This window comes from Strix aluco, chromosome 36 (assembly GCF_031877795.1).
Source record: "Strix aluco isolate bStrAlu1 chromosome 36, bStrAlu1.hap1, whole genome shotgun sequence".
NCBI lineage: Eukaryota > Metazoa > Chordata > Aves > Strigiformes > Strigidae > Strix > Strix aluco.
Genome location: NC_133966.1, coordinates 304851 through 318193, shown reverse-complemented (window position 1 = coordinate 318193; position 13343 = coordinate 304851). Strand labels below are relative to the sequence as shown.

Below are 13343 nucleotides of genomic sequence, written 5' to 3'. Positions count from 1 at the left end.
AGAGACCCCCGGCAGGGCAGGGTCCTTCTGCTGTGGAGAGGGTGCTGTGTGGGTCGGGGCTGCTCACAGCTCCAGATCACCTCCAGGACATTTCCGAGGGCACTTTATAGGGGGAATTTCAAGGCAGCGATTACTCAAAATATAAGGAGCTTTCTTGATTCTCTGATTTCTGTCTCCTGCTTTTGGTGAATTTGGGGGGAGAAATTGAAATGGATTTGTCATGCTTGAACAGGACAGCTCAGAACAAGTCGGAGGGTCAGAGCAGCTCCCCTCACTCTGCATTAAGCTGCAGGCCATCCAATTGCATTGCAGGATTTGCTCACTTTTCCCTGCGTACAGCAGAAATGCTGAGGGATTCTGACATCCAAGAACACTCCCTGGGTGAAATGGGGGGAGCTTCAGAAAACCAAAGCTCTCAAACTGCCATCTGCCATCCTCTTTCCTTAGCACTGGGAGTGCAGATGCTGACAGGCCCTTTTGCATTACTACGGTCACATATGACAAAGTTGAACACCAGCTCTGGCTCCTGCCTCCACCATTTATACAAGCCCACTGCTGCAGAGCAGGGCTCACTTCTGGGCAGCCTGCGGACAGAGGCCTTGCTCCTCACAGTACATTCATTCAGCACCAAGCAGAATTCCAGGCATGGAACTGAAGGAAATTTTCCTACAAAAGGAAGAATGGGAGCATAGGTGCAGTAGGGACAGGGGTGTTGGGAAATGACATTGATTTTGCTCAGAAAATTTTACCCTGCATTGTCACTGTTATTTCCTCCTCTGACAGTCCCCCATATCCAGAGGCAGCAGATGTCCAACAGCAGCTCCATCACTGAGTTCCTCCTCCTGGCATTCGCGGAAAAACGAGAGCTGCAGCTCTTGCACTTCTGGCTCTTCCTGGGCGTCTACGTGGCTGCCCTCCTGGGCAACGGCCTCATCATCACCGCCATCGCCTGTGACCACCACCTGCACACCCCCATGTACTTCTTCCTCCTCAACCTCTCCCTCCTCGACCTGGGCTCCATCTCCACCACTGTTCCTAAAGCCATGGCCAATTCCCTCTGGGACAACAGGGCCATCTCCCTCTTGGGATGTGCCACACAGCTTTTTTTCTTTCTGTTCTTGATGGTGGGAGAGTATTTCCTTCTCACTGTCATGGCCTATGACCGCTATGTTGCCATCTGCAAACCCCTGCACTATGGGACCCTCCTGGGCAGCAGAGCTTGTGTCCACATGGCAGCAGCTGCCTGGGGCACTGGGTTTCTCACTGCTGTGCTGCACACGACCAACACATTTTTAATGCCACTCTGCCGAGGAAATGTTGTGGACCAGTCCTTTTGTGAAGTTCCCCAGATCCTCAAGCTCTCTTGCTCAGACTCAGACTACCTCAGGGAAGTTGGGCTTATCATTGTTAGTGCCTGTTTTGATCTTGGGTGTTTTGTTTTCGTTGTGGTGTCCTATGTGCAGATCTTCAGGGCCGTGCTGAGGATCCCCTCTGAGCAGGGACGGCACAAAGCCTTTTCCATGTGCCTCCCTCACATGGCTGTGGTTTCTCTTTTTATCAGCACTGTCATGTTTGCCTACCTGAAGCCACCCTCCGTCTCCTCCCCATCTCTGAACCTGGTGGTTGCAGTTCTGTACTCAGTGATACCTCCAGCAGTGAACCCCCTCATCTACAGCTTGAGAAACAGGGAGATCAAGGACACCCTGAGGAAACTGATTGGATGTGTTTCAGCAACCAGAGACTGTCAAACTTTATCTGCAAATGACTCCCAGTGTATGTCATGACCGTCCAAGCATGTCTTTCCTTCTTTATATATTATTTATACCTTTTTCTATTTCTGATGTCTACAAAGAAATTCCATTATTCTTCCCCTCCTACATCAGTATCTACCCATCTTGTGTTACCCAGGGTCATGGTCTAAAGCAGAAGCCAGGTACTCTGTGTACTTAAGAAAAATAAAAGAACCCACAACTTCTTTTTCTTACATCCATCCTTACCATGGCAGGAATAAATGGGGAATGAAGACACTTTTCTGGCTGTACCAGCTCAGGGCTCTTGTACTGGTCTGGGGAGAGGGGATGGCATGGAGGGGCTGCAGACTGCTCAGGATCTGCTAGACAGGAGAGCAGGGGACGCAGGGTGCCCCTGACCTCCTTCTCCTTGTGCCATGCTGCCTCCCATCTCTGGGGCTGACCCCTCCCTGCCCCCAAGGAGCTGCTGTGCCCTTCAGAGGGGCTGAGGCTGTGGAATGAATGCCCAGAGCACCATGCAGTGGGCACTGCCTTGGGACCAACCCAGACTGGGCCTTGCTAAGGATAGAGGAGGAGAGAGGGCAGGAGAGGTGGGAGAGCTTGGAGGGAGCTGGGCTGGGCTGATGAGAGAAATTCTGAGGCTGGAGAGGTGAGGACAAAGGTTGTCCATACTGTGTTGGACCCCAAGGGACTGTCCAGTCCTCTTCTGAGGAGATACTCTGCAACAATATCAATCAGAGAATGCTACTATCACCTCTTCTCTAAATTGTAAACTAAAATAATGTACTCTTTAAAAAAAAAAGAATAATATTTACTAGGTGCACTTTGAAATCATCATTCTCAACTACACTATGAAATTAGTTGAATTAGCAGTACAAGTCTTGCAGACTTGAAGAAAATTACAGCAAGAGAAATGACTCATTAGGACATTCTGTATTTTAATGAGCCCCATGGTGTATTTGGCCTCATGTCCATGATCCTCAGATGCTGAGAAGAAACTGAGCAAACTACTCAAGAAGTCAAAGTCACAAGCAATCCCAAAGTATCTTGAAGCACTGATTGGCCCCACTGAGGGCCACTACTGACAAAGCCTCTCCAGGGACCCGTTAGAGCAGATAATTGGATGCTGTGATTGCAGGTAGGCAAAGGCACCATTCAGGTGGCTGTAGTGCTACAAAAACCCTTGGTTTGTTTTATGAAGCAAAAGGTCCACGCCCTGACCCTCAGGCCCTGAGAAGGCAGATCCTGTCCCTCGTGCGTGGCTCAGGGCTCTTCCTGGGGACAGTGGGGTGTGAGGGTGAGGAATGCCAAGTGTAGGAAAACTGTACAACACATCCTGGCCTGTCCAAGAAGGGGTGAGGAGGAAAACATAGTCCAGAGCATCAAAATAAGGTTTTTCCTGTTAGGCCTCCATGGCAGAGGCAACTGCCATGCCTTCATCTTGTGTGGCCTTTCAGCCCTTCCAGAGCCCTCAGCCGTCTCTGCTGCAGGTTTACTTCTACTGTCTCCTTCACGTACCTTTTCCCCTTCAGGCTGTTGACATCCATCTTTCTTTCCTACCTAGCTCTCATCACGGCATTTCCACACCTTCACAAATGTCTCTCCACGCTCACTGGCTGTTCCTTGAAACACAAAGCCACAGGCTGATCCAGACTCCCTCTGAGTGACCTCTTACACCACAATGCCACCCTTTGATTGAGATTTCTTTTTCCTCAACTCCAATCTGAACCTTCCAAGCTGCACTTTGTTGAGGTTTCCTTCTCTTCCCACTACCAAGAAAAGCTCCCTTACCTTGAAAACTCTCCTTCAAGCAGGTGCAGGTGACTGCTGTAGTGCCCTGAGCCTCCACTTCACCAGGCTAAAGAAGCCCAGGTCCTTCAGCCTCTCCACAAAGGCCCCAAACCCCATCCTGACAGATCTCCTTTGGAGCTTCTCTGTTTCCTCTCCATTCCTCCAGAACAGGGAGCCTCTCCCCCAGTCACACCAATCTAGAGGTGGCTTCACCAGTGCTGAGTCAAGGGGGATGATAACGCCCTGGTTTGGTTTGCCACACTCCTCCTAATGCAGCCCTGTAGGCAGTTGTCCTTGTTCATGGTTACCATGCACCACTGACTCATATGGAATCCCTCTTAATGACCAAGTCCTTCCTCTCATGAGGGTCAGACCTGGGCTGTTCAGGTCCCAGCCTGCCCTCATATAAGAGGTTATTCTGTCCCCAATGAAGGGCTGGCATCTTCTCCTTGTTAAACTTAACGAAGCTTTTATTGCCAAATCCCAAAGTTTCTCAAGGTCCCCTGGGAGTGAAGCTCTCTTTTGCCAGTGGTTAATGTGTGTGTACAGATGGCTCACCAGATCTGTGGTGCCTCTGACAAGATAATAGTATCAGGAATTAGAGTACACTGCAGATAACAGAAGGAGGTACTGGTTTAATGGAACTGCTGACCAAGGTAGGAATCCCCATGGAGAAAACCTCAAAAACACCAAATGAGGGTACAAAGGAAGCCAAACGAGGGCCAGGGAGGATTTCTTGTGATATCCAAGAAGGTATGGGAAGGCTGCTATTATGTCTCCCCAAAGCCTTGTCCTCTCCTGCCTTCACACCTTTGAAGCAAAGGTGGACAACGGCATCCTGGGCTGCATTAGGAGGAGTGTAGGCAACCAGACAAGGGAGTTCTCATCCCCCTTGACTCAGCACTGCCAGCAGGTTGGTGGAGGTGATCCTTCCTCTCTGCTCAGCACTGCTACAATTTGTCTTGCTCACTTCCCTCAGGGTTTTCTACCCTAGCACCACACTCGCACTGCTGCCAAAGCTGCCCTCCACATCTTCCACCAGTGCGGCCTTGTCTTGTGAAAAACTTACCCAGGAGAGCATTCCCACCATGTTGGGTCAGGGATTACCTTCCACCTTCCCTTCAACCAAGGCCTTCTAGCAGAGGTCCATGGTCTTCAAAGTCCCCAGGGATTACCAGGGCCTAAAATTGCAGTGCTTCCTCTAGCTATCTAAAGCTGATCTCATCCTTTTCCTAACCTCCATCACACAATTCAGTGATCCTGACCAGAAGACCATTGTACATCGAGGAGTTAGAGATCCATATAAGAGGAAACCTGAGCAAACCCAGGGCTGTGCTCTGCTGTGCTCAATGTACAGCTTGGTCTTCAGGCTGTCTTGTGCTGAGCACATCCCTGGGTTGCAGAATAAACTGGATTGCAATAGAGAAGTCTGCAGGAAGCTCCCACAGGCACCAGAGCCAACCACAGGTCCTTACCTTTATCTAAAACTGCAACAAGCAATTCCTCTGTGAACAGCCTCTGCTGGGGGCAGTAGAAATGATGATTTGAATTTTTGTCTTTGTAAGAAAACACTGAAAGTGATCACAGGAGCAAAGTGGGATAACCCTTCTACAGATGGGATCTGCAAGACTTGCACCAGCTGACCAGACAAAAGTAACCCCACCATGATCTTCCAAGCCACGTGCCTGCTGCCGGACTTTCAGCTTCTCGGATAGACACGACCACACCGTGTGCTGCTGCTGCCCCTCAGGTACTCTGGTGGAGGTGACATGACAGCCATATCCAAGGCCCCTTCCTGGATGACCCAAACAGGTGCTCAGGGAAAGCTGCTCACTGGTGTTTTCATCTGCAGGCCACTTTCTTGGGCACCTTCTTGAGAGCAGCTTTGGAACAACACCTACACCTTCAGGCAGTGCCCTGAGAAGCTCACCTTGCTTTAGGGAAATGCTGTGGTGGAGGCCAGGTCTTTCACAGAAGTGCCCACTGCCTGTCCCTGCCTGTGGTAACAGAACTCCCATGCAGCGGGACTGTGACCAAGATACCAGAGCTCTCAGGCCTTATACCAATGAAAGGACTGAGAAGAAGAGAGTGGAAATGGAGAGCAAGCAGCTCAGGAAAGACCAAGCACTGGTTCTCCCTGGCAGTGCTGCTGTGCTGGGACACTTTTCCCCTCCACCTCTGCACACAGGCACTGCCCCTGTAGCTCCAGAGAAGGTCTCAAGGGAAGGATTTCAGGCAAGTCACTGCAACGTTCTTTGTTTTGTTTAAACACACAAAGGGCACAGCTCCTTATTTACACAGACTCTGGGTAACATAAAATCTGGATAGACACATAATTAAAAATGGCACAAATCATGAAATTTCATTATGGACAACATTATGCAAAGTAAAACAAAGCAAATAAACCCCAAACCCACAATCAAAACCAAGAAAAACAAAAAAAATATGGGCTTGGGATGTAAGGAGTTACATTCTGAGTGATTCCCAGAATGTACCAAGCAGATTATTGCTTCTGAAAATCATCAAGACATCAGTTTCCTCAAGGCATACTTGAGCTCCTGGTTCCTCTGTTGTAGATGAGGGGGTTCACTGCTGGAGGCACCACCGAGTACAGAACTGCAACCACCAGGTCCAGGGATGGGGAAGACATAGAGGTGGGTTTCAGGTAGGCAAACGTGCCAGTGCTAATAAAGAGGGAGACCACGGCCAGGTGAGGGAGGCATGTGGAAAAGGCTTTGTGCCGTCCCTGCTCAGAGGGAATCCTCAGCACGGCCCTGAAGATCTGCACATAGGACACCACAATGAAAACAAAACAAATAAAAGAAAAAAAGAGAGAAACAACAAGAAGAACAGCTTCCCTGAGGTAGTCTAAATCTGAGCAGGAGAACTTGAGGATCTGGGGAACTTCACAGAAGAACTGGTCCACAGCATTGCCTTGGCAGAGTGGTAGTGAAAATGTGGTGGCCGTGTGCAGCACAGCATAGAGAAACCCAGTGCCCCAGGCAGCTGCTGCCATGTGGACACAAGCTCTGCTGCCCAGGAAGGTCCCATAGTGCAGGGGTCTGCAAATGGCAACATAGCGGTCATAGGCCATGACAGTGAGAAGAAAATACTCTCCCACCATCAGAAAAAGAAAGAAAAAGACCTGGGCAGCACACCCTTGGTAGGAGATGTCTCTGTTGTCTCAGAGGGAATTGTCCATGGCTTTGGGGAGAGTGGTGGAGATGGAGCCCAGGTCAAGGAGGGAGAGGTTGAGGAGGAAGAAGTACATGGGGGTGTGCAGGTGGTGGTCACAGGCAATGGCGGTGATGATGAGGCCGTTGCCCAGGAGGGCAGCCAGGTAGATGCCCAGGAAGAGCCAGAAATGCAAGAGCTGCAGCTCTAGTTTTTCCGCAAATGCCAGGAGGAGGAACTCAGTGATGGAGCTGCTGTTGGACATCTGCTGCCTCTGGATATGGGGGACTGTCAAAGGAGGATATAACAGGGGAAAGTGTTCTGAGCAAAATCAATGTCATTTCCCAACACCCCTGTCCCTTCCTGCACCCACGTTCCCATTTCTCCTTTTGTAGGAAAATTTCCTTCAGTTCCATGCCTGGAATTCTGCTTGGTGCTGAATGAATGACCATGAGGAGCAAGGCCTCTGTCCGCAGGCTGCCCAGAAGTGAGCCCTGCTCTGCAGCGGTGTGTTTGTGTAAACGCCAGGTGCAGGAGCCAAAGTTGGTGTTCGACTTTGTCATATGTAACCGTTTGTAATGCAAAAGGGTCTGTCAACATCTGCCACCCAGTGCAAAAGAACGAGGATGGCAGAAGGCAGTTAGAGAGCTTTGGGTTTTTTGAAGCTCCCCCATCTCACTTGGGGAGTGTTCTTGGATGTCAGAATCCCTCAGCATTTCTGCTGTGCCCAGGGAGAACAGAGCAAGTCCTGCAAGGCATTAGGATGGCCAGTAGGTTAATGGAGAGTGAGTGGAGCTGCTCTGTCCCTCCGACTTGTTCTGAGCTGCCCTGCGCAAAGACAACTGCTATTCAATTGCTTCTCCCAAATTCACCAAAAGCAGGAAACAGAAATCACAGAATCAAGAAAACTCCTTATATTTTGAGTAATCGCTGCCTTGAAATTCCCCCTATAAAGTGCCCTCGGAAATGTCCAGTGGAGATCTGGAGCTGTGAATAGCCCTGACCCACTCAGCACCCTCTCCACAGCAGAAGGACCCTGCCCTGCTGGGGATCTCTCCTTCCCACCTCAGCTTCTCCCCACAGCACCGTGGGCAGCTCCCCGGACAGGCTGAGTGCTGACCCTGGCAGGTGGCAGAGTCCCTGCCCCAGCACAGAGCCCCTGGGGTACAGAATCACAGAATCATCCAGGTTGGAAAGGACCTTGAAGATCATCTAGTCCAACCGTTAACCTAACGCTGACAGATTCCAACTATACCATATCCCTAAGTGCTATGTCAGCCCACCTCTTGAACACCTCCAGGGATGGGGACTCCACCACCTCCCTGGGCAGCCCATTCCAACACCTAACTACCCATTCTGTGAAGAAATGCTTCCTAATATCTAGTCTAAACCTTCCCTGCCGCAACTTGAGGCCATTCCCTCTTGTCCTATCACTTATTACTTGGTTAAAGAGGCTCATACCCAGCTCTCTGCAACCTCCTTTCAGGTAGTTGTAGAGGGCGATGAGGTCTCCCCTCAGCCTCCTCTTCTCCAGACTAAACAACCCTAGTTCCCTCAGCCACTCCTCGTATGACATGTGCTCCAGACCATGCACCAGCTTTGTTGTCCTTCTCTGGACACGCTCGAGTCATTCTTTGTCCTTTTGTAGTGAGGGGCCCAAAACTGAACACAGTCATCGAGGGGCAGCCTCACCAGTGCTGAGTACAGGGGTAAGATCCCTTCCCTGTCCCTGCTGGCCACGCTATTGCTGATACAAGCCAGGATGCCATTGGCCTTCTTGGCCACCTGGGCACACTGCTGGCTTCTGTTCAGCCCGCTGTCAATCAACACCCTCAGGTCCCTCTCTGACTGGCAGCTCTTCAGCCACTCCTCCCCAAGCCTGTAGCGCTGCTGGGGGTTGTTGTGGCCCAAGGGCAGCACCCGGCATTTGGCCTTATTGAAACTTCTCCAGTTGGCCTCAGCCCATCGCTCCAGCCTGTCCAGGTCTCTCTGCAGATCCTCCCTACCCTCGAGCAGATCAACACTCCCACCCAACTGGGTGTCGTCTGCAAACTTACTGAGGGTGCACTCGATCCCCTCGTCTAGATCATCAATAAAGATGTTAAACAGGAGTAGCCCCAAAACCGAGCCCTGGGGGACACCACTCGTGACCGGCTGCCAACTGGATTTAACTCTGTTCACCACAACTCTTTGGGCCCGGCCATCAGCCAGTTTTTCACCCAGCAAAGTGTGCGATCATCCAAGCCACGAGCAACCAGTTTTGCCAGGAGAATGCTGTGGGAAACGGTGTCAAAGGCCTTACTGAAATCAAGGTAAGCAACATCTACAGCCTTTCCCTCATCCAATAAGCAGGTCGCCCTGTCGTAGAAGGAGATCAGGTTTGTCAGGCAGGACCTGCCTTTCATAAATCCATGCTGACTGGGCCTGATCATCTGGTTGTCCCGCATGTGTTGTGTGATGGTACTCAGGATGAGCTGCTCCATCAGCTTCCCAGGCACCGACATCAAGCTGACAGGCCTGTAATTTCCCGGATCATCCTTCCGACCCTTCTTATAGATGGGCGTCACATTGGCCAGTTTCCAACCTGTCGGGACCTCCCCGGTCAGCCAGGACTGCTGGGAAATGATGGAAAGCGGCCTGGTGAGCACCCCAGCCAGCTCCTTCAGCACCCTCGGGTGTATCCCATTCGGTCCCATAGACTTGTGTGTGTCTATGTGATGCAGTAGGTCACTGACTATCTCCTGGATTGCAGGGGGGTCGTTCTCCCAGTGTCCGTCCTCTGGCTGAGGAGGCTGGATTCCCTCAGTACAACTGGTCTTGTTATTAAAGACTGAGGCAAAGAAGGCATTAAGGACCTCAGCCTTCTCATCACTTGTTACCATGTTTCCTCCTGCATCTAGCAGGGGATGGAGACTCTCCCTGGTCTTTCTTTTGCTACTGACATACTTACAGAAACATTTCTTGTTATCCTTGATTGCTGAAGCCAGATTAATTTCCGGCTGGGCTTTAGACCTCCTGATTTCTGCCCTGCATAGCCTCACAGCCTCTTTGTAATCACTCTGAGTGGCTAGTCCCTTCTTCCAAAGGCTGTAAACTTTCCTTTTCTCCCTGAGTTCCTGCCAAAGCTCCCTGTTCAGCCAGGGTGGTCTTCTCTGCAGCCAGCTTCTCTTAGAGCACCTGGGGACTGCCTGTTCCTGAGCCATTAAGACTTTCTTCTTAAAGAGTGCCCAGCCTTCCTGGACCCCTATACCCTTCAGGACTGACTCCCAAGGGATCCTGTCAAGCAGGTGCCCAAACAAGACAAAGTCAGCCCTTTGGAAGTCCTAGATGTCAGTTCTGCTTCCCCCTCTCCTGGCCTCTCTAAGAATAGAGAACTCTATTATTTCATGATCGCTGTGCCCTAGTCTGCGCCGGATCATCTGGTTGTCCATTATATGACTTTTTATGGCACTCGAGATGACCTGCTCCATGACCTTCCCTGGGACCGAGGTCAGATTGATAGGTCTATAGTTTCCTGGATCTTCCTTTCTGCCTTTCTTGTAGATGGGTGTCACATTTGCCACCCTCCAGTCCAATGGGACCTCCCCAGTTAGCCATGATTTCAGGTAAATCATGGAAAGTGGCTTGGCAAGTACATCTGACAACTCTTTCAGCACCCTTGGGTGTAATCCATCCTGTCCCACAGACTTGTGTGCATCCAAGTGGTGTAACAGGTCTCTGACCACCTCCTCTTCAACTGTGCTGACCTCAATCTGCTTCCCCTCCCCATCTCCCAGCTCATGAGGCTGGGTGTCCAGGGAACAGCCAGTTCCAGGGCTAAAGACTGAGGCAAAGTAGGCGTTGAGCACCTCAGCCTTTTCCTCATCCTTAGTTACCATGTTTCCCTCTGCATCCAGTAAAGGAGGGAGATTTTCTCTAATCCTCCTCTTGCTCTTAACGAATTTATAGAAAGATTTTTTATTATCCTTAACAGCCATAGCCAAGTTGAGCTCTAGCTGCGCTTTGGCTCTCCTAATGTTCTCCCTGCATAACTTCACTACATCTTTATAGTCTTCATGAGAGGCCTGGCCCCTCTTCCAAAGGCAATAGATTCTCCTTTTGTTCTTGAGACCCAGACAAAGGTCCCTGTTTAGCCAGGCCGGTCTCCTTCCCCGCCTGCTTGTTTTTCGGCACACGGGAACAGCCTGCTCCTGTACCTTTAAGACTTCGCTCTTGAAGTATGTCCAGCCTTCCTGGACTCTCATATCCTTCAAGACAGCCTCCCAAGGGATTTTGTTAATCAGTCTTTTGAACAGGTCAAAGTTTGCCCTCCGGAAGTCTAAGGTGGCAGTTTTACTAACCCCTCTCCTTGTTTCTCCCAGGATTGAAAACTCAAGCATCTCATGATCACTGCACCCCAGACGGCCTCCAACCTTTACTTCCCCCACAAGCTCTTCTCTGTTCACAAGCAGCAGGTCCAGGAGGGCACCTTCCCTGGTCAGCTCACTCACCAGCTGTGTGAGGAAGTTATCCTCCACACAATCCAGGAACCTCCTGGATTGTTCCTTCTCCGCTGTGTTGTGATCCCAGCAGATACCCGGGAGGTTAAAGTCCCCCACAAGAACAACGGCAAGTGACTGCGAGGTTTCTCCCAACTGTTTATAGAAAGCTTCATCCACCTCACTGCTTTGATTGGGGGGTCTATAGTAGACTCCCACAGCAAGATCTACTCTATTGGTCCTTAACCTAATCCACACTCTCAACCCCGTGAAGTGCTAAGGCTTGGACAACAGGCCCAAGCCAGAGTTGACCTATAGATGAATCCTGTATATTTTATAACTGATAACCATTGTGCAAACAGGTATTATACTAAGTTATAACAAACCACCTATTCTGATGTAAAAAGTGGAAGTGTTGAAGCCTGAACAACAGGCCCTGAGCCGAAGCTGCTATCTCAGTATGTAATCATTAGTGAGATATGTATGGAAGATGTAGCTCTCTTGAAAGTATATTTATCTTTCTTTGTGTGTGGATAAAATAACAGGGTCATGGAGACCGACATCTGTCGCTGTGGCCTGATGTGAGACCTTGCACCTAATCCAATTAGATAAGCAGGGAAACTCCCTGAGCTTCTCCCTTGAGCCCTGGCCAGGCTCTGGGGGAATCTAATGTGAGACTGAAACCAGATATTTCCGCTTAAAACAAAGGTGCCAGCTATTCTGGCTTGCTGATTTTTGGGTATATAAGCCTGGACCCACTCACAGGGACTTTGGAAGCCTCACCTGCGGGTGGACGCACCGCGTAGGATTTCCCACTTGCCGGGAAAGGCTCTCCAAATCCTCGCTGTAACCGGGGCTGCCCAGCGTCTGCGGGTCTGGATGATGGTAAAGTATGCAAGTGGTGATGTATCTTTCCTAATCACTATTCTCTCTCTCAGGTAGTAATGATTTGATGCATTACCCTGTATTTTCCTATTTGTTTAAGTGCACTGTTCTGTCTTTTCTTACTGTATGTTTTCTGTATTATTCTGTTATATTATTTAGTTATTTCTAGTAAAATATGCCTGCTCTTTTCACTCTGGTGTCTGAGTTTAATTGGTATCCCTAATCAGCAAAACACTCCGTTATCACTATACCTGATTTCCGAGCTATCACAGCATTCTCTAACCTACAGGGCCACTCCACCGCCTCTCCTTCCTTGTCTATCCCTCCTGAAGAGCTTGTAGCCATTGATTGCGGCACTCCAGCCGTGTGGGGCATCCCACCACGTTTCTGTTATAGCTACTGTCATAGTTCTTGTGCTGTATCATGGCTTCAAGCTCCCCCTGTTTGTTGCTCATACTGCGTGCATTGGTATAGATGCACTTGAGATGAGCTAATGAATCCAACACCTTTTTGTGAGTGTGGGCCCCATTCCCTACCAGACCCTTCTCAGGTGCTTCCACGGTTCCTAGACATGTTTCCCTTCTCTCAAATGAAGTGGCAGAGGGAGAGCCCTCACCAGTCCACCATCGTTCAAGCTTTGGCATGCTTCCCTTGAGCTTGTTCCTAACATGCCCAGTTATCTCCCTGTCCCCCCTCATATCTAGTTTAAAGCCCTGTCAATAAGCCCTGCTAACTCCTGCCCCAGAATCCTTTTCCACCTTCAGATATCTCACTGTCCTCCCTGGCTCTTTCTTGAAATGTTGGGTTTTGGTTTTTGAAATCTTCCAAAAGCCTTGTACTGATCCAGACTCCTTCTGGGTGATCTGTTACACTGCAGCACTGGCTTTGGAGCGAATACTTTTTCTCCCTGTGTACAGCCTGGACTTCCCCAGCTGCCCTTTCTGGTGTTATTTCATTCTCACACTGTTTTCCACTATGAAGAAAAGCTCCACCATCTCTGAAACCTCTCTTCAAACACTCTCAGGTTACTACTATTCTGTCCGGAGTCTCCACACCAGTGAGCCCAGAGCGTTCAGCCTTTCTATACTGGTGATGTGCTTGAGGCCTCTAAACACCATCTTGGGAGATGTCTTGTCACTCTCCGAAGTGTTTGCAGATAAAAATGTAGTGGTCATAGTCCAGGAAAGACAGAGTGAGGTTTTTTACTATGGACTTAGTGACATAACAAGGGGCAACATTTTTAAACTGAAAGAGGGTAGGCTTA

The 13343-nt window shown here is 49.9% G+C and overlaps 2 protein-coding genes across 2 annotated transcripts; one reads left to right on the top strand and one right to left on the bottom strand.

The window, feature by feature from the left end:
* The first annotated feature begins 806 nt into the window (after positions 1 to 806).
* On the top strand, positions 807 to 1784 carry LOC141917257 (olfactory receptor 14A16-like). Its single transcript, XM_074810361.1, has one exon. It carries the CDS (start codon positions 807 to 809, stop codon positions 1782 to 1784), a length of 978 nt encoding a protein of 325 aa, XP_074666462.1.
* A 2959-nt stretch (positions 1785 to 4743) lies between these two features.
* LOC141917256 (olfactory receptor 14A16-like) lies at positions 4744 to 6636 on the bottom strand. The gene is made up of 4 exons (XM_074810360.1): positions 6093 to 6636; positions 5206 to 5337; positions 5018 to 5113; positions 4744 to 4934 (listed from the first exon to the last, which is right to left on the bottom strand). Exons 1-4 carry the CDS (start codon positions 6634 to 6636, stop codon positions 4744 to 4746), a joined length of 963 nt encoding a protein of 320 aa, XP_074666461.1.
* Positions 6637 to 13343: the final 6707 nt, after the last annotated feature.